Source organism: Carcharhinus amblyrhynchos, chromosome 11 (assembly GCF_965287045.1).
Source record: "Carcharhinus amblyrhynchos chromosome 11, sCarAmb.v2.hapA, whole genome shotgun sequence".
NCBI lineage: Eukaryota > Metazoa > Chordata > Chondrichthyes > Carcharhiniformes > Carcharhinidae > Carcharhinus > Carcharhinus amblyrhynchos.
In genome coordinates, this window is record NC_137334.1 from 85,225,065 (window position 1) to 85,248,497 (window position 23,433).

The 23,433-nt window shown below is 43.0% G+C and overlaps 1 protein-coding gene across 1 annotated transcript in view; it reads left to right on the plus strand.

The window, feature by feature from the left end:
* LOC145350301 (contactin-associated protein-like 5) overlaps window positions 1-23,433 on the plus strand; it is a 1,016,709-nt gene that overhangs the window by 472,099 nt on the left and 521,177 nt on the right. Inside the window, exons 5-6 of the mRNA XM_080199494.1 lie at window positions 13,639-13,842; window positions 18,143-18,327. Coding sequence (XP_080055620.1) covers window positions 13,639-13,842; window positions 18,143-18,327 — 389 coding nt within the window. The remainder of the gene's footprint in view (window positions 1-13,638; window positions 13,843-18,142; window positions 18,328-23,433) is intronic.

Here is a 23,433-nt window from a genome sequence, read left to right on the forward strand (position 1 = left end):
AACCACAAGAATATAAGAACTAGGAGCAGGAGTAGGCCATCTTCCCCTTGAGCCTGCTCCGCCATTCAATAAGATCATGGCTGATCTTTTCATGGACTCAGCTCCACTTACCCGCCCGCTCACCATAACCCTCAATTCCTTCACTGTTCAAAACGTTAACCATCCTTATCTAAAAAGTATTCCATGAGGTAGCCTCAGCTGCGTCACTGGGCAGGGAATTCCACAGATTCACAACCTTTTGGGTGAAGAAGTTCCTCCTCAACTCAGTCCTAAATCTGCTCTTCCTTATTTTGAGGCCATGCCTCCTAATTCTAGTTTCACCTGCCTGTGGAAACAACCTGCCCTACTACAATCTTATCTATTCCCTTCGTAATCTGATATGTTTCTATAAGATGTCCCCTCATTTCTCTGAATTCCAACGAGTATAGTCCCAGTCTACTTGATCTCTCTTCATAAGACAACCCTCTCAACTCCAGAATCAAACTAGTGAATCTCCTCTGCAACCCTTCCAGTGCCAGTATATCCTTTCTCAAGTAAGGAGACCAAACCTATACACAGTATTCCAAGTGTGGCCTCACCAGTACCTGATATAACTGCAACATAACCTCAGCTTTGACAAAGGGTCATCTGGACTCGAAACATCAGCTCTTTTCTCTCTTTACAGTTGCTGCCAGACTGCTGAGATTTTCCAGCATTTTCTCTTTTGGTTTCAGATTTCAGCATCCACAGTAATTTGCTTTTATGCAACATAACCTCCCTGTTTTTAAACTTCATCCTCCAAGCAATGAAGGCCAAAATTTAATGTGCCTTCTTAATTACCTGCTGCACCTGCTAACTAACTTTGTGTGATTCATGAGAAGGAAGCTGCTTACTTTATCTCAGAAATGACCCCAAGAGACATTATTGCACACCATTTCCCACCTTTTGCCAATCTGACTAGCTTCCTTTAACCATTAGTCTCTCTTTGCAGTTTTGTAGCTTGTTTCCAATCGTTCTGTTATCCGTGCTCTGACTCCACTTGGTCAATAGCCTGCTAGCTGATGTCTGATCAAAGACCTTTTCAAATATCCAAATATATTATATATATATAATAGTGCCCTTCTCTACTTTCGCTGCTATTCCAACAAAGCATTCAATATGATTGTTCGAATGTGACCTTTCCTTTTGAATCCATTCCAAATATTCATTATATTTTAAATGTTTTGCTGTTATACTGTTAAGTAACGATACCATTACATTTCCTACCAATGACGTTAAGTATAGATACCTGGACTTATCTAGCTTCTTTTTAAAATTAGACATATCATTGGTTGTCCGCCATTCTCTGGCACTCTCTCTCCCTTTTCTAATGAATTGTTATAAATATATATAATGTAACAGTTTCTCTGCTGTCTCTTCCCTGACTTATTTTAATATGCATGGACACTCTTGGTAAAAGCCACTTTAGACTCCCCGATGGCTCAGTTGATATGTCCCTGACTTAATGTGGGACTAAGCCACAGGTTCGATCCACAGTCTATCTTGGATTAACTGGCCTCATGAAAATGTATGAAGCCCAGGCTGAATTGAAAGTGCAGAATTTATCTTTGCTCTATAAGCTTTACTGATAATTCCTCATCCCTGGATCATGATAATTAACTGAAGCAAATATAGAAATGGTTACTAGGTGTAATTAATTACAGCTTAATGGTGTGCATCACATGAAGAGTGCCAGTTTAAAAGTAGACCCAGCGGAATAAATTGAAAATCAGACCGTGGTTTAGTCCAGTACAAAAATTCAGTCTCTTTGGAGAATATCATGGTAATTAATTTGGACCTATAGTTCTTGCATGCTTTTCATATTCTCAACAGTCCTTATTCAGATTGGTTTATGCACATTTAAACACCTAATGCATCGAGTGGGAAACTGCCTTGCTGTGAGTGTATGACTGGAGCAAATATCAAGGCTGAAGCCAGTCCTATTCTCACTGACATCCCCACGCACTGGTACATTTCAATAGGGTCATGTTCAGGAGCAAAGTCTTTGTGAAGCACCTTTCTTCCATGTAGAAGGTACTATATAATGTTCCTCAGAATCTCTGTGGTGCAGAAGGAGGCCTTCCAGCCTGTTGAGTCTGCAACAACTCTCTGACAGAGCAATTAACTCAGGCCCCCTATCCGCAACCCCAAACACGTACCCTGCTGATCCCCCCCAAACCTGCACATCTTGAGACACTAAGGGGCAATTTAACATGGCCAGTCAACCTAATCTGAAGTCTGAGAGGAAACCGAAGCATTGCCACAGTGGTTAGCACTGCTGCCTCACAGTGCCAGGAACCTGGATTTGATTCTGGCCTCGGGTCACTGTGTGGAGTTTGCACATTCTCCCCATATTTGTGTGGGTTTCCTCTGGGTGCTCCAGTTTCCTCCCACAGTCCGAAAGACATGCATTGGCTGTGCTAAATTTTCCCTCGACCAGGCATCAGAGTGTGGTGACTAGGGGATTTTCACAGTAACTTCATTTCAGTGTTAATGTAAGCCTACTTGTGACACTAATAAATAAACTTAAAAAAAACTTTTAAAACCACGCAGACATGGGGAGAATGTGCAAACTCCACACAGACAGTCACCTGAGGCCAGAATTGACCCCGGGTCCCTGGCGCTATGAGGCAGCAGTACGAATCACTCTGTCACCATGCCATCCTTCTTCCTCACATTCCTCCTCTTACCCAGAGCACTAATGGCTCCCTTCAAAGTTGTTGCTGAGATTAGCCCACATGAGCAGAGATGTGGACTGAATCTTGGATTTTCATGGCCTGCACACTAGGCTGTCTGTTTATCACTCATGAGGCTCAACATTTTCAATGTGTCCCTCCTCTTCCCTTCCAATTCTGTGCCAGATTAATCCCACCATGTTCAGAACACTTTGGCCTATATCATTATTTCGCCCATGAACATAAAAGGTGGTGTTCCTTCACTGTCACTGAGTCAACATCCCAGAATTCCCTAGAGAACAGCATCGTGGGTACAAAACTCGTACTGCAGCAGTTCAAGAAGGCAGCACACCATCACTTTCTCAAGGGTGTTTTAGAATGGGCTATAAATTATGGCCTAGCCAGCAACATCTACATCCCACAAATTAATATAAAATATAACTTCCCACCATTCTGTCCACATTCCCTTGCATTGATATCAAAATTAGCATCCCTCTCCCACCATTAGGGTCCCAATCCTTACATTTTTCTCAAGCCACAGCAAGCATTATTATATACTCTGTAAATTCTGGTTTATTGTACATTTCTTTTTACTGTTGTTAACAGAGTTTTCCGTTCTCACGTCCCTTTGGAATTCTGTTCTTAAAGTCCTGCTGCCCCTTTTCTCAGTCCCACCTTCAAAAGTATTCTGAATTCTGCCCCTTTAAATCCTGCCCATTAGGCAGGATTTTCCAATCTTCTCCATACCTGTCGCATGCCAGTGGGAATGGAGAATTTGGCGCTCAGCCGAAACTTCATTTATACCGCAGCGGCGCCAGAAAATCCCAGACACGGACTAGATCGGAGATCTTCAGCGAAGGTCTAGCTTCTCAGCCTTTACAGCTTTCTCTGTAAACTGCTTTAGGACATCTTGTGATGGGAAAATCATTACGGAAATATTTGATTTGCTCTGAGTAATTGGAATTTCAAAGTCAAAGATTGGAACCATTTCGAAGATGTCATACACAAACTATCACTTGCTGCTCCCGATTGCAACAAATAATTCCTAATACGCCCTGAATTGAAAGTCCAACAAGGTGTTATTGGAGTGCAGTTAGTGTTCAAAGAAAAAGTGTAGAACCTTTTACTTTGCTGAGAAATCTTGAAACATTCACAGTATAAGTTTCTTTTGAAATATGGTCATGTAGGCAGTGGCATAGCGGTATTGTTGCTGGATGAATAATCCAGAGACTCAGAGTAATATTTCTGAGGACCTGGGTTCAAATCCCACCATGGCAAATGAATAAACCTAAATTCAACAAAATCTGGAATTAAAAGTCTAATGATGACCACAAGTTGATTGTTGTAAAAACCCATCTGATTCACTGATGAGAAGGAAATCTGCCATCTTCACCTGGTCTGGCCTACACGTAAATCTCATGACACACGACAGCGCAGAGTCGCTGAGCAGAGACTGATAGCCAAGTTCCGCACACATGAGGATGGCCTCAACCGGGATCTTGGGTTTCATGTCACACTATTTGTAACCCCCATAACGACTTGCCTGGGCTTGCAAAATTTCACTAACTGTTCTGTCTGGAGATAAGACACATCTCTTTAACCTGTGCTTAGCACTCTATCCACTCACACTGTCTGTACCTTTAAGACTTGATTACCTGTAGAGACTCGCATTCCAATCATTATTTTGTAAATTGAGTTTGTGTCTTTATATGCCCTGTTTGTGAACACAACTCCTCACTCACCTGATGAAGGGGCAGCACTCTGAAAGTTAATGGATTTAGCTACCAAATAAACCTGTTGCAATTTAACCTGGTGTTGTGAGACTTCTTACTACATATAAATCTGCAGCAATGTGGTTGATCTTTAACAGTCCATGGGCATGAACAATAAAGACTGGCCCAGCCTGTGACACCCTCATTCAATGAATGAATTAAAAAAAACGTTGTACCAAATTTGTGCAAGGTTCCATAAACAGCAATGGGATAAATTATGATATTATTCACCAGTGTGAGTTGTGAACATTTGCAATGAATGTCAGCTTGGGTACAAGGACACTTTTATCCATCTTTTGACCAGTGCCATACAATCTTTAGCTTACAATCTCAGAGAACTGATAGAGCCTTGTCCATCTTTGTCATTCACAACACGCAGAGATAGAAAACATTCTGTTAGTATGGAAAAATCCTCCAAGAGGTTTAACCAGAAAGTAAAGGCAAAATACTGCAGGTGCTGGGATCTGAAAGAAAAACAGAAAATGCTGGAAAAACTCGAAACATCGGCTCTATTCTCGCCGCAGATGTTGCCAGACCTGCTGAGTTTTTCCAGCATTTTCTGCTTATGTTTCACCAATAAGTAATTGGGCACAGTTTGACATCGGGATGGAGAATTAAGTTGTTAAGATTTGTTAAGGTTTACAGGCAGAAGGGCTGAGGGATGGATTTCCAGAGAATAGGGGCTACGCAGATGAAAATATATCCATCTATAGCAGGGGCAAAATGGTGAGGATTTTGAGTACAAAAGACCACATTTGGAGGAATCCAAAGGGTTGACAGCTGCAGAATTTAGAGGGTTGAGAGCTACAGAAGATCACTTAGATGTTTCATTCTCACGCTACAGTATAAATATCTCCCATTCTCTTTTAGCTTTGACAAAGGGTTATCTGGACTCGAAACATCAGCCCTTTTGCTCTCCTCACAGATGCTGCCAGGCCTGCTGAGATTTTCCAGCATTTTCTCTTTTGGTTCCAGATCCCACCATCCGCAGTAATTTGTTTTTCAAGAAAAAAAATCTCGAGATATTGGTTGGTAACATCATTTGCATTTGACCTGCTGTGCAGAATGCATTAATTTCCAAAGCTGGGTTATCAATGAGTGCATCTTACCCTTGATCCGTGTCATGCAACTTTGATGTTTAATGCCCTGTTCCGATATTTCAGAAATACTGTTCTCAAAACGATATGCTTCTGCTAATGAAGTGACACTACAGTGATCCAGCGTAATAAAGGACTTACAGAGTATCAAAATTAATATAAATATATTACAGCGCATTTTGATAATGTGCCTTCAGCAGCTTTCTCGATGCCATCTTCAATTTAATTAAATTCACACATGACACTTCATTTCACTTTCATGAATGCAACAGAATTAGCCTGTGCTGGCTTGCCACCTCCACCACCCTGTAATATTCTTAACACTTTATGGTCTCTTTTTTGTTTCCCTCCGGAATTTTATGTCAAATAACCGGAACCAAATATTAATTTCAGTGAAACTCTGAGAATTATGAGCTGTTGTTATTAAGAGGGGAAAAAATCACCAAGGGAATAACCTACTTTTTTGAGTTTTATGGGATATAATTAACATACTGTTCAAAACCCTCCACACTTTGCGAGCTTATCTGTACAGTTTTCTTTAAAGGGAGATTATCCCCCTCACTTAATCCCTTTTTATTAAGGGTTTAGAATTCTTTATTGGATTTAATGCGACAATTAAGTCACCAATTTTTGCTGATGTGTTATGGTTTTGGCTTATGGTATCAAACTTCACTTTACCAGAATGTTATGGGTTCATCAGAAGAGGTGCAAAGATGATTTTGGCTTATGGTATCATACTTTCCTCTGTCAGAAGGTTATAGGTTCATGTTCCACTCCGGACAACTGAACACAAAACCTCAGCTGATGCTTTGTTGCAGTATGGGGACACTGCTGAACTGAAAAATGGCATCTAATGGAAGAGAAATTCCTCCTCTACCTTCACTATTCTCCACCTCGCTGCAGCCATTGAAGCAGCTGGAACACCTTCTTGCTTCAATGTTACCTCTCACGATCATCATCATGGACCCGTGATTGCATTCTTTCAGTTTTGCCCCTTGACTCATTCCCAATTTAACCACACCGGCATTGGAAGCCATGCATTGAAAAGCCTTGGTCAAAAACTTTGGAATTCCCTCCCTAAACCTCTCTGCATCCCGACCCTTCTCGCCAACATTAAGATGTCCTCTGAAACTGCCTCTCTGACAAAACGTTTTGCTACTTGTGCAGATAATTCTTGACATGGCTTCAAATAAGTGGGCAAAATGCACTTTGAGGCATAGCTGGACGAGAAACCAATGCAGGTCAGAGAGCTTTAGATTCATTTTTCAGCAGAGTATTGGGTGATCTGAAGTTTATGGAGGGTGGAAGTTGGCAGGCCAGCTAAGACAACATTGGAATAATCAGTTCTAGAGGTAACAAAGGAAATGGATGAGAGTTTCAACAGCCGGTCAGCTGAGCTAGGGACAAAGACAAACAATGTTACAGAAGTGGAGATCGGAAGTCTTGGTGAGAAGATGATACGGGGTCAGAAGCTCAGCTTAGGGTCAAGTTGATGGGCTGATTCAGTGTCATACAGTAGCCATGGGAAGCAATAGAATAAATGGCAACAGAGCAGAAACTGTAGCATGGAAAATGGCATCATTCTGCCCAAAATTTAATAGGAGGAAACTGCCGTGTGACAAACCAGACTAAGGGGGGGTTGGTATGGTGGGGGTGGGGGGTAGGGGGATTTTAAAGGGAGGCGAGGTGGAGACACAGCAAATACGTGAACTTGTTTAAAATATCACACAGCTCTGATGTGGAGAATTCATTTGAAGTGTTGCCTTCAATCTTGCTCACCAGCGTCAAAATTATAATTTCAGAAAGCAAAATGTATTGATATTTTCACGAGCTGGAGAATCTTGCATAAGGGGGCATAACTACAAGACAAAACGCCAACCATTTGCAAAAGGTCGTGAATGTAGCCCAATCCATCACGCAATCCATCAGACTGCTGTCCATCAAATCTATCTACACTTCCCACTGCCTCGGCAAAGCAGCCAGCAAATTAAGGACCCCACACACCCCGAACATTCTCTCTTCCACCTTATTCTGGAAAAGAAATACAAAAGTCTGAGGTCATGTACCAACTGACACAAGAACAGATTCTTCCCTGCTGCTGTCAAACTTTTGAATGGACTTACCCTGCATTAAGTTGATCTTTCTCTACATCCTAGCTATGACTGTAACACTACATTCGGCACTCTCTCATTTCCTCCTCTTATTAGCGGTATGCTTTGTCTGTATAGCGCACAAGAAACAATACTTTTCACTGTACATATGTGACAATAGTAAATCAAATCAAATCAAATCAAAGCCTGATCCTTCAATCATCTTCTGAGGGAGCCTTGCTGAATTCGCTCACAAATTTCTTTTTCGATGTGGAGTTGCCTGTGTTGGACTTGGGTAAGCACAGTAAGTTGACTCACAACACCAAGTTAAAGTTCGACAAGTTTATTTGGTAGCAAGAGCTTTCGGAGCGTTGCCCCTTCAACAGGTGAGCGAAGAGTTTGGTTCACAAACCGGGCAGGTATAGACACAAACTCAATTACAAGATAATGGTTGGAATGCAAGTCTTAACAGGTAATCAGGCTTTTACAGGCGCAGACACTGTGAGTGGAGAGAGCTTTAAGCACAGGTTAAAGAGGTGTGAATTGTCTCCAACCAGGACAGTTAATTTTTTCCCCCACAGATTAATTTTGGATTTAAGCTGCATCAAATACAGCCCTTGTCCTCAGTTCCATGTGCATTTAATTATTGTGATTTATTGTTGTCACATGCATTAGCGTACAGTGAAAAGTATTGCTTCTTACGCACTATACAGACAAAGTATATGGTTCATACAGAAGAGAAAGAGAGGGTGCAGAATATAGTGTTTCAATCATAGCAAGGGTGTAGAGAAAGATCAACTTAACACAATCAAAAGTTTAATGACAGCAGGGAAGAAGCTGTTCTTGAGTCGGTTAATAATGATCTAAGACTTTTGTATCTGTTTCCTGATGGAAGAAAGTGGACGAGAGAAGGTTCTCTGTAATAAAAAACATTTTTAACCCAAGCAATAGCCCTTGCAACATTGTCAGGAGACTTAGTTTTATTAATAGCAGTGCTATTAATAAATGTGTGGGTGCGTGGGGCACTTGATTATGCTGGCTGCAATGGGAAGGGTAGACAATTTTGCTGTCATTTTTTTTCCTATCATTTACCTGAAGTACATTGCTTTACAATGCAAGCACCATCTCATTATTTAATTTTATTCAAAGCATTCCACATAAATTTGCGATGATTGGGTGCGTGGAGGTTAGCTATGCACATGAAAGGATTGAAATAGAATCTGTTTGCTAGTATTGTGCTAACCAAATCTAATGCACTGCCCAATGATTCAGGAGACTTTCTAACCTTTTATGTAGAAAAGCTTCAAATTATTTGGAGCACTGCTATTAATAAAATTAAGTTTCCTGACAGTGTTGCGAGGACTATTGTTTTTAAAATGTTTTTTATTACAGAGGTCCAGCATTAAAGATTAAAACCATTTCAACTTTTTTATTTGAGTATCATATATGATGCAAATACTTACCAATATATTTCTCTTTCTCCTTTTCAATTTAATTCATGGTACAATTGTCAATGATAAGGTCATGGGCATTTGACCCAAGACTCCTAGAGGGCCAAGTTAGACACGAAAAATCAGCAGGATAAGTCTTCATTGCAGCTTACATGCCTTGGTTCACAGTTGAGTGCCTTTGTTAAATGCCATAATTAAATGCCCTAAATTGTACCCTTGGCGTGCCCATGCTGCCAACATGTCAGTTTTAAATTGCACATCAATACTGGTGTCCTAGGGCACAGTGGTTAGCACTGCTGCCTCAAACAGCCAGAGACCTGGGTTCAATTTCCGGCTTGGGTCTCTGTGTGGAGTTTGCGCATTCTCCTCGTGCCTGCGTCGGTTTCCCCCAGGGGCTCCTGTTTCCTCCCACAGTCCAAAGATGGGTGGGTTAGGTGGATTGGCCATGATAAATTGTCAGGGGGACTAACTAGGGTAAATGCATGGTGTTATGGGGAGAAGGTCTGGGTGGGATTGTGGTTGGTGCAGACTTGAACGGCCTCCTTCTGCACTGTAGGATTCTATGATTCTATCCAGCATCATGCTGTTCCGAAGTTGCTTGTGGTCCTGGCTGACCTCCCTCTTTCCAACTTCTGTAAACTCAACCTCATCCAAAGCACTGTTAATCATACCCTAATGTGGAGCAGGATTTTACAGGCTGTGCTCATCCCAAAACTGTAAAATCCTGCCTGAGGCCAACGGACCTTTACATGGTCCATCCCTCGCCTGCTCCGATTCCCATGGTCGGTGGGCCAGTAAAATTCCAGCCATTGGAGTCTGTTTGCCCATCTACGCCTGTAGTTGCTGACCCACAGTGGCCCCTAGACTAAAACACCTCAAAATTTGCATTGTTGAGTGCCACCCTGGCCTCACCCCTCTCTCCTCCCGTGACTTCCTCCAACTTTTTAAGCCTCTGAGTATCTCCAATTCTGATCTCTGGCCCATCCTCACTGCTCTTCACTTCGCCATTGGCAGCCATACCTTCAGCTGCTAATAGTCCCGACACTCAGCAATTCCCTCCCCAAACATCCCCGCCTTGGAAAATGAATTTTGTCTGAAGCCATTCCTGTGAAGTGCCTCGCGATGTTTTCGCTTTGGTTGATTATTTTTAATGTGCTATTTAAATCGATGTTGTTGTACAAGTGTATGGAGGTCTTAAGCTGTTTGTGCTGCTTCTTCTCACTTAATGTTTGCGCCTGATAGATGGTTCACTGCACGCAACATTTTCTCATTAATCCTGATCACTTCACTTTACTGCCTTCTAAATGGTATTAACTGCCGACTGTGCCTTAATTATAAACAATTACGTGATGTTGTTTCCAGCTCCAAGCCAGCTTCGCTTAAATGCAAGCTTTTCACATCCTCTGCAACACATGCAACATGAGAATCTCAGTGGCCAAATCTCAGCGGCCTCTAAGCTTCGAAAGCTGGAGAGTATTTAGCATGGTTTACTTGTTGTTCAGCACAATGCAAGAACGGCTTTTGTGAAAACAAGGTTGAAAATTACGCTACATATTGTTGAACTCTCAATTCCATGCTATGAACGTCACCCTGCCCCTCCCCAGCCACCACCCCCACTCCTTCCCCCTTCCAAAGTTCCCATTGCCTTGCATCACTCACAAACTTCAAGAGCAAATTGGCCACCTACATTGCTTGGTGGCCAAACAGTTGAGGACTCTGGGTCTGTTTGCATTAGTTTAGAAGGATGAGAGGGGATCTTATTGAAACTTACAGGATACTGCGAGGCTTGGATAGAGTGGACATGGAAAGGATGTTTCGACTTGTAGGATAAACTAGACTCAGAGGGCACAACTGCAGACTAAAGGAACGATCCTTTAAAACAGAGATGGGGAGGAATTTCTTCAGCCATGGAGTAGTGAATCTGAGAAATTCTTAGCCGCAGAAGGCTTGGAGGCCAGGTCATTGAATGTCGTTAAGGCAGAAATAGATAGGTTCTTGATTAATAAGGGGATCAGGTGTTACGGGGAAAAGGCAGGAGAATGGGGATGAGAAAAAAAATCAGCTCTGATTTACCGGCACAGTAGCACAGTGGTTAGCACTGCTGCTTCACAGCTCCAGGGTCCTGGGTTCAATTCCCGGTTCGGGTAACTGTCTGTGTGGAGTTTGTACATTCTCCTTGTGTCTGCGTGGGTTTCCTCCGGGTACTCCGGTTTCCTCCCACAGTCCAAAGATGTGCAGGTTAGGTTGCGTAGGTTAGAGGGATTAGTGGGTACAATATGTAGGAATATGGGCCCTGAGTGGTATTGTGTTCGGCACGGACTCGATGGGCCGAAGGGCCTCTTTCTGCACTGTAGGGTTCTATGTTCTATTGAATGGTGGAGCAGATTCGATGGGCTGAGTGGCCTAATTCTGCTCTTATGGTCTTATATTGGAGGCCAGTGGAAATGGCACACCAGTGAGGTAATTTCCATTGAAACCCCATTCTGTAAGAAGCTCCACCTTATTTCAGGAAACTCGTCCCAAAGAAGGTAGGCTGCCTTTACAATGCATGGACAACTTACTCTACCCAAATTAACATCTTCGCAAGAGTGAAAGCTCATCCCAAAAGTGAATAGTTGCTCTCCAAAAACTTACTATCTGCTCTGTATAAACCACAGAGATGCAATCAAGAAACTTGACAATGTTTTGGTGGCTACAGCTAGTGCAAGCTCTTTGCAAGAGTCGCCCGGTTAGTATCATTTTCCTGTCTTTGCCTCTTGGCCCTGCAATTTTTTTCCCTTCGCATATTTATCTGATTCCTTTTCGAAAGTGGTTATTTAATCTGCTTACTTCACACTTTCTCCCAGCGAATTGTAAATCATAACTCACCGCTTAAAAGAAAATCTCTGCTTCTCAGTATTAATCCCTTTGCCATGTACGTTTCGTCTGGCCCTTCCACTGCCATTGAAAAATGTTTCCCCTTGTGGCGTGATGGTGCACAGGTGATGAAATGTAGGGGGAATCGGGAATTCAGTTCATAGAACCATAGAAACTAGAAGCAGGCGCAGGCCATTTGGCCCTTCGAGCCTGTCCTGACATTCATTTTGTTCATGACTCATCATCAAATTCAATATTCTGATCCTCCCTTTCTCCCATATACCTTGATCCCTTTAGCCCTTAGAGCTTTATCTAATTTTTGCATGGAATCAAATAGAGAAAGTTTGAATAGGTTAGGGCTTTATTCCCCTGAGCATAGAAGAATGAAGAGATATTTGACAGAGATGTATAACATTTTATTGGGTATAGATAGAGTGAATGCAAGCAGGCTTTTTCCAGTGAGGCTAGGGGAGAAAAAAAAACTAGAGGACATGGGTTAAGGGTGAAGGGGGAAAGTTTAAAGGGAATATTTTAGCGGGGGCTTCTTCAGACAGAGAATGGTGGGAGTGTGGAATGAGCTGCGAGATGAAGTGGTGAATGCAGGCTCACTTTTGACATTTAAGAAAATCTTGGACAGGTACATGGATGAGAGGGGTGTGGAGGGATATTGTCCAGGTGCAGGTCAGTGGGACTAGGCAGAAAAATAGTTTGGCACATCCAAGAAAAGCCAAAAGACCTGTTTCTGTGTTGTAGTGTTCTTTGGTTCTGTGGTTCTATAGAATCATAGCCCGAAAGAAAAAATGCTGGAAAATCTCAGCAGGTCTGGCAGTATCTGTAAGGTTGGAAAAGAGCTGACATTTCAAGTCCACATGACCCTTTGTCAAAGCCTTTGATTCCATAGAATCACAAAATCCCAACAATGCAGAAGGAGGCCATTAGGCGCATCAAGTCTGCACCGACCACAATCCCACCCAGGTACGATCCATGTATTTCTCTTCATCTTAATCCAAAAAGGCTAATCCCTTATCCTCAAACTTTGACCTCTCGTTCTGAACTCCCTCACCACTGGAAACAGTCTTTTTGAATCTATCCTGACTAATCCTGTTAGAATTTTATAAGTTTCACTCTTCAATACTCCAATGAATATAACCCTAACTGACTTAATCTCTCCTTATATGGCAGACCTGCTATCCCAGGAATCAGCCTGATAAACCTTCGCTGTACTCTCTGTAGAGTAAGGACATCCTTCCTCAGATAAGGACAACAAAACTGCACACGATACAATTCAATCCTCAATCTGTAATCAGGCTTCAGCTGCGATTTCTTTACAATGCTTTGAAGGGGTGTTGGGTAAAGGTTGTGATGGGGGAAGGTGGGTGGGATGACTTTAATCAGGCAACTGAGGTTGGCTGTTGGAATATGAGCTCCCTGATTATGGGTGAAATTGATGGGCCAATTAGGGAGCCTCTTGCTTTGCACTTAACCAGGCGTGTCAGTTCCTCTGGGACTCTGGGTGCAGACTGCTAACTTAAAGCACTCTGCATGCTTTTGTCAGACTTGTAAATTAAGGGATTTTGGTGAAGGGACTTCTGCCTCTGAGGACTTATGAGTGGGAAAAGGGGAAAATGGAGACATGGAACTGGTGGAAGTCATTATCGTGTGTGCTGATGATTTTACAGAGTCGGACATGGCTGATTTTGATGGCAGAAGCTCGCTGCTCTACAGATTCAACCAAAAGAGTGTGAGCACGGTGAAGGACATGATTTCCCTGAAGTTCAAGACTTTACAAAGTGATGGAGTGGTTCTGCACGGAGAGGGTCAACGGGGAGATTACATCACGCTGGAACTCAAGAAAGGCAAACTTTCACTGCAGATCAATCTCGGTAAGGATCTTGTTGCATTATTTTGAGATGGGGGTGGGGGCGGATTCTGTTCCTGTTTCCAGTGGGCTGGAGCGTTATATCCTAAGAGAAGCCCAAAGTGTGACTTAGGACACTGGGATCTCTCATTGTTATTGTCCTTACTCCTCTGCCCTGTCAATGTCACAACAGAAATCCCAATGTTCAACGTTGGAAAACCCATTGTGATAAGTTTACATCTCATTATCAAGCTCTCTAATGACAGGTCTGTTGAGGTGAGCACCTAGTGAACAGAATGTGCCAGAAGAGTTCAGGTGTGTGCCTTACTCAGGTGGGAGAGGATTATGCCTCGGCACTGCCCTCTGGCATTGCATCCTGGTGTTTGGGCTGGTGTTCCATTTTCAATTTTTTGTAACAGGGAACCCTCTAAAATTGATACCCAAACTTTTAAAGACGATGTGGAGATGTCAGCGTTGGACTGGAGTGGGCACAGTGAGGAGTCTCACAACACCAGGTTAAAGTCCAACAGGCTTATTTGGAACCATGAGCTTTTGGACTCAGTGGATGGAGGAGCAGCACTCTGAAAGCCTGTTGGGCTTTAACCTGGTGTTGTGAGACTTCTTACAGTGCCAAACTTTTAAAACCTAAGTAGCTGACAGAGAGGGCTACACCACTCTGCTGAGAAATGGGAAAAGTCCTCCCGAAGATTTTCATCCTTGCAAGAACTGAACCTTCTCAGGGTATCTCATTAACTCAAAAATGAACCCCATCTTACTACTCTCCATCAGGAAAGAAGTAGCAAAGAACTCTGTCTTGAGGATTCCTAAGTATCTTCAGCAAACATTGATATAATTAAACTTTCTCCTCTTGCCCACCACACAAAACATCAACCACATGGAATTAAAAATTATGCTCAACCAACAAAACAGCATGGATTTGAAGGATAGAGATTTTCTTATTCAATAAGGAACAAAGAACAAAGAAAATTACAGTGCAGGAACCAGACTGAATTAAAACCTCCTACCCTTCCGGGGATGATATCCCTCTGTTTCCCTCCTATTCATGGGTTTGTCAAGACGCCCCTTAAAAGTCACTATTGTATCTGCTTCCACTACCTCCCTCGGCAATGAGTTCCAGGCACCCACCACCCTCTGTGTAAAAAATCTGCTTCGTACATCTCCTTTAAACTTTGCCCCCTGCACCTTAAACCTGTGCCCCCTAGTAATTGACTCTTCCACCCTGGGAAAAATAGGCACCTGTAGGCTTAGATTAACACTGCAATGAAGTTTCTATGAAAATCCCCTAGTTGCCCCACTCCAGCAGCTGTTTGGGTACACTGAGGGAGAATTTAGCACAGCCAATGCACCTAACCAGCACATCTTTTGGACCGTGGAAGGAAACAAGAGCACCTGGAGGAAACACACGGAGACACGGGGAGAACGTGCAGACTCCACACAGATGGTGACCCAAGGTTGGAATTGAACCCAGGCCCCTAGCGCTGTGAGGCAGCAGTGCTAACCACTGTGCCACCATCCCACCCTGATGTGACAGAAAATGAGTTATGATCTTTTTTCATACAAGGTCTGCCAAATGCGATTTGCTAACCAAAAGTTAATGAGGGCTGTATCATGTATGTGGGCTTACTACAGTATTTTTCAATTTGTAATAAAAACTAAAACATGTAAGAATTGCCAGATAGGCCCACCAGCATCTGAGAGGAAGATCATAACATTTTTGTATTAATTCCTGTGTTGGATCTGGCACCAAGTCGCAGGAGGGGAGGTCTGATAGAGGTCGACAAAATTATGAGAGGCTTAGACAAGGTTGATAGTCAGAAGATGTTTCCCAGGGTGGAAGTGTAAATGAAAAGGGGGAACAGGTTCGAGGTGAGAGGGGGAAAGTTTAAGGGAGATGTGCAGAGGAGGTTTCTCATGCAGAGAGTGGTGAGTGCATGGAACACGCTGCCAGACAAGGTGATGGAAGCAGGCGCATTAGCAACATTTAAGATGCATCTGAACGGATACATGAATATGGAGGGAATAGAGTGATACTTATTGAGAAAGGGCAGAAGGATTTTTTAAATTTAATTAGGGCACCGTGAGCGGACCAGCTTGGAAGACCAAATGGCCTGTTTCTGTGTTGCACCTTTCTTTGTTCTTTGACAAGCCATTTCAATGCTTATGGAAACATCAGCCTTAGCAAAGGAACATATCTCACTGACCCAATAGTTCTGCTGTCATTTCACGCTCCATCAAATGTTGATTGGCAGAAGGTAGCGTGAAATTCCTGCCTTGGACATTTGTTGGCCAAATAAATTATCCAGCATTTTTCTAGCCCCTCCAGGCACAGTGCTGCAGTGGTTGGAAGAGGCACTGAAGCAACATGCTTGGAGATAAGTGCAGGGAGCTGGAGTTAAGGAATGCAACAGGGGCTCAGGTAGGAGAGGCTAGGAGAACCTGGGATTCATGAGCGGATTGTTTGAGATGCTGGAGTGTTGGATCAGTGCGGGGAGAGGGAGGGCCAGTGATCTCCAGGCCATGAAACTATAGAACCCTTACAATGCAGAAGGAGGCCATTCCTTCCATCAAATCTGTACTGACTCCCCAAAAGTGCATTTCACCCACCCACACCCACTCCCCACTCCCCCACCCTAACCCCATAAGCCTGTGTATTTACTATGGTTAATCCACCTCATCTACATAACTTTGGACTGATGAAGTCCCCATTCCGCATTCCCACTTGATGTGAGCTTGGCCATCCTTCTGTTTCTACCCTGCACCCGGATTTGTATTCAGCCTCTTGCCTATAAATTGAGCCTGGGCCAGAAAAGGTACCTAAGTGGCAATTAAGTGGCCGCTACGGGCCTTAACTGGATAAAGGATGGGCTTTTCCCCAAATTGCGACCCTGGTGTAAAATTACCTCTAGATCAGGGTGGAATGGATCCCAAAGGATGCAATTTCATGCCTAACTTGCTTCAAAATCCACTGGGCAGGGAGTGTAAAATTCTGGATGTAGGGCAGTTAGAGAATGATGGCACGGTGCACACAGCAGTTAGCACTGCTGTCTCACTGTGTCCAGGACCCAGATTGATCCCAGCCTCGGGTGACATGTCCTCCACATGTCTGTGCGGGTTTCCTCTGAGTGCTCCAGTTTCCTCTTACAGTCAAAAGATAGGCAGCTTAGATGGACTAGCCATGGTAAATGTGTGGAATTGTGGGGATAGGGCAGGGGAGAGGACCTGGGCAATGACCGAGTGGTATTATTACTCGACTATTGATCCAGAAAGTCAACTAATGTTCTGGGGACCCGGGTTCGAATCCCGCCACAGCAGATGATGGAATTTGAATTCCATATAAAACATCTCGAATTAAATGCCTAATGATGACCATGAACCCATTGTCGAGTGTTGGAAAAATCTATCCAGGTCACGAATGTCCTTTAAGGAAGGAAATCCGCCATCCGTACTGGTCTGGCCTACTTGTGATTTCAGAGCCACAGCAATGCGATCAGCTGCCCTCAGACAAGTAGGGATGGGTAATAAATGTTGCTGAGCCAGAGATGCCCATACACCACAAATGAATAAAAAAAACTTTGTCAGAGAGTTGGCACAGACTGGGTGGGCCGAATGGCCTCCTTCTGCACTGTCGGGATTCTATGGTTCTATGATTCAATAGACATGAAATCAAATCTTGGAATCTGAAAACAACTTTCACGTAGAGGCGCCTAAACAGTTGAATAATCTAATCATAGAGTCATAGAATCCTTACTATGATGAAAGAGGCCATTTGGCCTATCGAGTCTGCACTTATCACAATACCACCCTGGCCCTATTCCCATGATGTTGGACTGGGGTAAAAACAGTAAGAAGTCTGACAACACCAGGTTAAAGTCCAACAGGTTTATTTGGTAGCAAACGTCACATAACCCTAACCCTACTTATTTACCCTGCTAATCTTCTGACATTAAGGGACAATTTAGCATAGCCAATCAACCTAACCCGCACATCTTTGGACTGTAGGAGGAAACCCAGGCAGATACGGGGAGAATGTGTAAACTCCACACAGAGAGTCACCCAAGCTGGGAATTAAACCCGGGCCCCTGGCACTGTGTGGCAGCAGTGCTAACCACTATGCCACTGATCCCCTAATCTATAATACTGAGAGGATATTGTATTGACTATAAAATAGCTGCCTTTGACCTCATTGTGCAAGGACACAATCTTGCAGTGACATTGTCACCTTGTTTTCGGGTTATGATGTGCACAATCTCCTAATTGGCTTTTCTTTGAATTTTCTCTTTTGTTTCTTATTGCTAAAACCTTAGGTGATACAAAGCTGCGATCAGTTAACGGTCACACCTCGGTCACGCTGGGGAGCCTGCTGGACGATCAGCACTGGCATTCCATTACAATCGAACGATACAACAAGCAAGTGAATTTCACCGTGGATAAGCACACGCAGCACTTCCGAACCAAGGGAGAGTTTGATTATCTGGATATTGATTACGAGGTAGGCTTAATTGATCGTGATGAGAGATGCAATGCTTTCAAATTTCATTATTGTCACTTGTTCCTTTCAAATTTTTTGTTTATGTTGTTATGCCTTCAAGCTATGTGTAGCTCATAACTATATCTTCTGGTGACTTTTTACCATTTAAAGTACATCGGACATTAGAGGTGTGAGGATTTATGTGCATCTTAATTTGCCTTCTAACCTTAAAATAGATGGCAGTAAATGTGAGTGATAGAGGTTTTACAGCATGGCATCAGGCCCTTTAGCCCAACGTGTCCATGGCAACCAATTTCTATGACAAAGCTACTCTCAATGGCCCACATTTGACCCATATTCCTCTATACCCATCCATGCAACTGTCTAAATGTTTTTAAAAGACAAAATTGTCCCTGCCTCTGCTACTGCCCCTGGCAACTCATTCCAGACACTCACTGTCCTTTGAGTGAAAAAGCTGCCCCTGTGGACCGTTTGTATCTTTCCTCTCTCACCTTAAACCTGCCATCTCTAGTTTTAGACTCCTCTATCTTTGGGAAAAGGTGTTGACTAGCTACCTTATCTATGCTTATTATTAATTATTATTTTGTTAGATTTTATAGACCTCTCTAAGATCACCCCTAAGCCTCCTACACTCCAGGGAAAAAAAGTTCCAGTTTATTCAGGCTCTCCTTGTATTCCAAACAGAAAAAGCAGTTGAAATTTCATAAGGCAATTGTGAATGAAAAGGGCTTTGGTCTTCATTGCAGTGTTAATGTAAGCCTACTTGTGATACAAACGAATAAACTGGAATCTTTGAACACTCTTGTTGGGAAGAGCATGCTTCTAGATCCGCGTAGTGATTTATTAAGATATATACTTTTGGCAAGGTCAAAATACATTGCTCTGACCATGGCATGTAGGATGAAAACTACTGTGATGAATGATTCATGGTAGTGGAGGGGCAGGCGTTGCTGAAAGAGTCCTAGTAGAAGGGAAGGGGTAATCCCATGGTGAAAGGGAGGCAGTCCCACAGATGGGACGATTCTGGTTGAGGACAATCCTGTTAGGTGTAGGAGAAATCTAGTGGAGATGAAGGGGAATTCTGCTGGTTAGTGGGTGGAGATCCCCGTGAAGGGGTTAGTTGGGATAGGGGGGAAGGAGCTGTGCTGGAGATTTGCTGGGGGGAGGGGAGGGATGGTGGTCAGTGTTGATCTGTACAATAGTTACCCAATGTTAGAAGTGGCTTAAATCCTTCAAGCCTTTTCTGGGTGATTTTTGACGTAGCTTTCTCAGAAGCATCCGAAGTTTGCAATTCAGATCGCTCTTTCCATCACATCATTGGGGAACCTCCATTCCGCCATTACACTGCCCTGGAACTCAGATGTTACAGCTCAACATCACTTATTAACAGTTTTTTGTGTGTAAGGTGACTCTTTCAGCGATCACATCAGAGGTGTAGGGGTGGCTACTCTCAATGGGGGACTGCCTTCTTGAAGTATACAGATCCTTGGGAAAGGAAGGCCCTCACTATCCCATCTCCCAGAAGCCACTTGGATGTTGTTTTTTTGATGAAATCGACAGACTTAGCAGATGGCGGTGGGAGCAGTGGGGGGGGCGGAGTGGTGGGAGAACTGTTGCGGGGGGAGAGAACCGCAGGAGGTGTGCAGCAGGAGATCGGGTCCAAAGTCAGTAAAATGCTGGCTGAATTGTAAAATGGCTGTCAATAAGCCAATTCATTTCAATGGTTGGCAGCCCGCCCCCAGTTGGTGGGCAGCTGAGCCACAGCCGTTTCCACCTTTGGTTGCCTCCTTATGTCTTCTGTACCACCCTTCCCACCTCCCAGCCTATCCCAAAAAAACATCCCCGCCAACACTAAAAGTTAAAGTTATTCATCACAAGTAGGCTTACATTAACACTATAATTAAGTTATTGTGAAAATCCCCAGTTATCTGTTCGGGTACACTGAGGGAGAATTTAGCATGGCCAATGCACTTAACCAGCACACCTTTCAGATTGTGGGAAGAAACTGGAGCACCCGGAGGAAATCCACACAGACAGTCACCCAAGCTGGGAATCGAACCTGGGTCCCTGGCGCTGTGAGGCAGCAGTGCTAACTACTGTGCCACCCTGCCACTACTGATAAATGTTCACAGATGTGAACCCCATTTCTCCCAATAGGTTTTCCCATTCCTGCTTTTCCAGCATTTTCTATTTTTGTTTCAGATTTTGGAGCATCTGCATCATTTTATTTCTAAACAAATTGACAACTTTTATAGATTCATCTTTCTCCCTCCGTGAGACACTCCACCCAATATTTAGTTACTTAGTACAAAATTCCATAGAGGGAGGATTTAATTGACTTAACCGCGTATCAATTGTTTTTATCTGAACAATTTGTTTTTCTATAGACTAGTGTGAACCCTTCAACTTTGATATATTATCAATCGATTCACACTTGCTGCATGTAACTGCTAATTTCAGCAAGTAAAACATTTGATTATGAGTCTATCTGTTATATCAAACCATTCCATACCTGTCAAACCAGAAGCTTTATCCTCATGTGTTCATAACAGGTTAAAGTTCTGTGCCACATGCAGTGACTTGTCCTTAAATGAGGCTTACTGAAATGACGAAACTGACCATTGCGTTGTCAGTACTGGTTCAATAGTTCAATAGCATTTGGCAAAATTGACTGAACCTTCTCTGCTTAACAAGCAGAGACGAAAGGTTATATCATCATATAAAAGAAAATCAATAGTATGATAACATTAGCAGATTTAAGGACAATCTGAAGAACTCTTTCCACCCTCTCTCTACCTCACTGTCGAGTTTTTTTTAATATAAAAATGAAGACTGTTTAACAATTTCGCATTGGTACTAAGGAAGAAAAGGAATATATATCTGGTTTTTCAAAGCATTGAGCAAAGAAGATTGAAAATTACAACACAGGAAATGGGCCCTTTGGCCCTCCAAGCCCATGCTGATCACCTTAGCTAAATTAAAAAAAAATCTTCTGCCCTTACTTGGACCATATCGCTCTATTCCCTCCCTATTCATGCACCCATCAAAATACCTCATAAGTGTTGCTAATGTGCCTGCTTCCACCAACTCCTCTGGCAGCTTGTTCCAGACACCCCACCACTCTCTGTGTGAAAAACCTCCCCCACAAATCTCTCTTAAACTTTCTTCCTCTCACCTTGAAACTGCACTCCCTTGTAATTGGCACTTCCACTCTAGGGGGAAAAAAAACCCTCTGATTATCCACCCTGTCTATGCCTCTCATAATCTTGTAGACTTCTATCAGGTCTCCCCTCAGTCACCGTCTTTCCAGTGAAAACAGTCGCGGTAAAGAATTGGTAGGGGGACTTTGTTTTTGGTGCAGAGCAACAAAGTTCTGCACTCCTGGGTTTACACAAACGTTTAAAGAAAAGCACTTAATCTTCGGGTGTTAACTGGTGGGCAGATCATATCCACAGGCAGGATTCATGGACATGCACCCAGTGTGGGGGATGTGAATCGAGGTGGGTGCAGAGAGATTTACAATGAAACACACCGTACCTAAGCATGTTATCCTCTTCAGAAAAATGGGATGGCAAAATCATGGTGAGACTGTTCTGTCAATGTCCAGGGCAAAATTCTTGCTTCACATTGAAACATAGGTATTTGTAAATGAAGACGACTAATGTCCATTTTTGTTCTCATTCTACCATCTTGGTAGTTGCATAATATGACAATAATATTTGCTAGCTAGTTACTGCAATAAATCTCTACCAATTAGGCCGCAATGAATCTCTAATAGTTCGTCGACAATAGACCCAGATAGTAGGTAAGGAAATGCCCAGTGATTTCTTATTCTTTCATTGGATGTGGGTGTCAGTGGCTGGGCCATCATTTATTGCTCATCCATAACTGCCTTCCATTTCCAAGAGCATTTAAGAATCAACCACATTGCTGTGAGTCTAGAGTCACATGTAGGCCAGACTGGCTAAGGATGGTAGATTCCCTTCCTTAAAGGACATTAATAAACCAGATAGGTTTTTACGACGATCAGCAATGGTTCCATGGTTACCGTGAGACTTTTAATTTCCAGGTTATTATTGAATTCAAATTCCTTTATGTGCCATGGTGAGACTTGAACCCGAATCCTCGGCGCATTACCTTGGGTCTCTGGATAACAAGTCCAGTGGCAATACCACTAAGCCACTAACTCTCCTCTGGGACCTGTAACTCCAAAATTACCTGCTCTTCAACACAAAATCAAAACAGTTCAGCTGGTCGTTTACCAATTCCTTTCTGTTGAATCCTGCTGTGTGTAAAACTATAGAATTTTGCGTGTTGGGGTTAAAACCTTTACTTCTCCTTTTGGCGTTTATTTAACGAATGGATAATCAGCCTAGGCTGAATAGAGAACTGTGATTGAGCTACACTCCTAGAGAGGGATTGCATACACACAATATGCCAGGAAAATATCAACAGAAAAGAGATGTCAGCTACCTGTCACTCCAGTTCAATCGTTGTCACAAGGAGCTCATATGTTAGCTGTCAACGAAGCACAACACTCGATGATGCATCGCTGTCAACCTTTGTAATAGATTTCTGCCAAGGGCACTGAATGTTGTTTCAGTTGCCCTATCCAAAAGGGAAAAGGATTAATTCCTGATTCAGTAACCTCGGATGAAACAAAATTAGATGAGTTCAGGTCCGGAACCAGGATCTGAGGAACAGTGCAATCTGGGCGGACTGTTTAGTTGCTATGTGTGGTTTTGTTTCCATGTTTTTAACATAGTGCATGTTCAGAGCAGACCTCAGCTCACAGAATAACACTCAACTGCAACTGAATTAATGATGGCTTTGGATATGTGCCACGGACAAAAAGAGATGCAATTTGCCACTACAGCTAAGTACAGCTCGGCACCTCGGAGTTTCGTGATCAAGTACATTGGTGAGACAAAGAAAAATAAATTGCATTGAAGTTTCAGTCATACCTCTCGATAACTGACACACCATTTTGGCACCCTTGATTTGCCGCCTGGTGAGTTTCTAACTTGAAACGGCAACTTGCATGCAGCGGCCCTACTGACAAGAATTAATAGAACATGGAGTACTGAGCATTTTCTGCCATTGTAT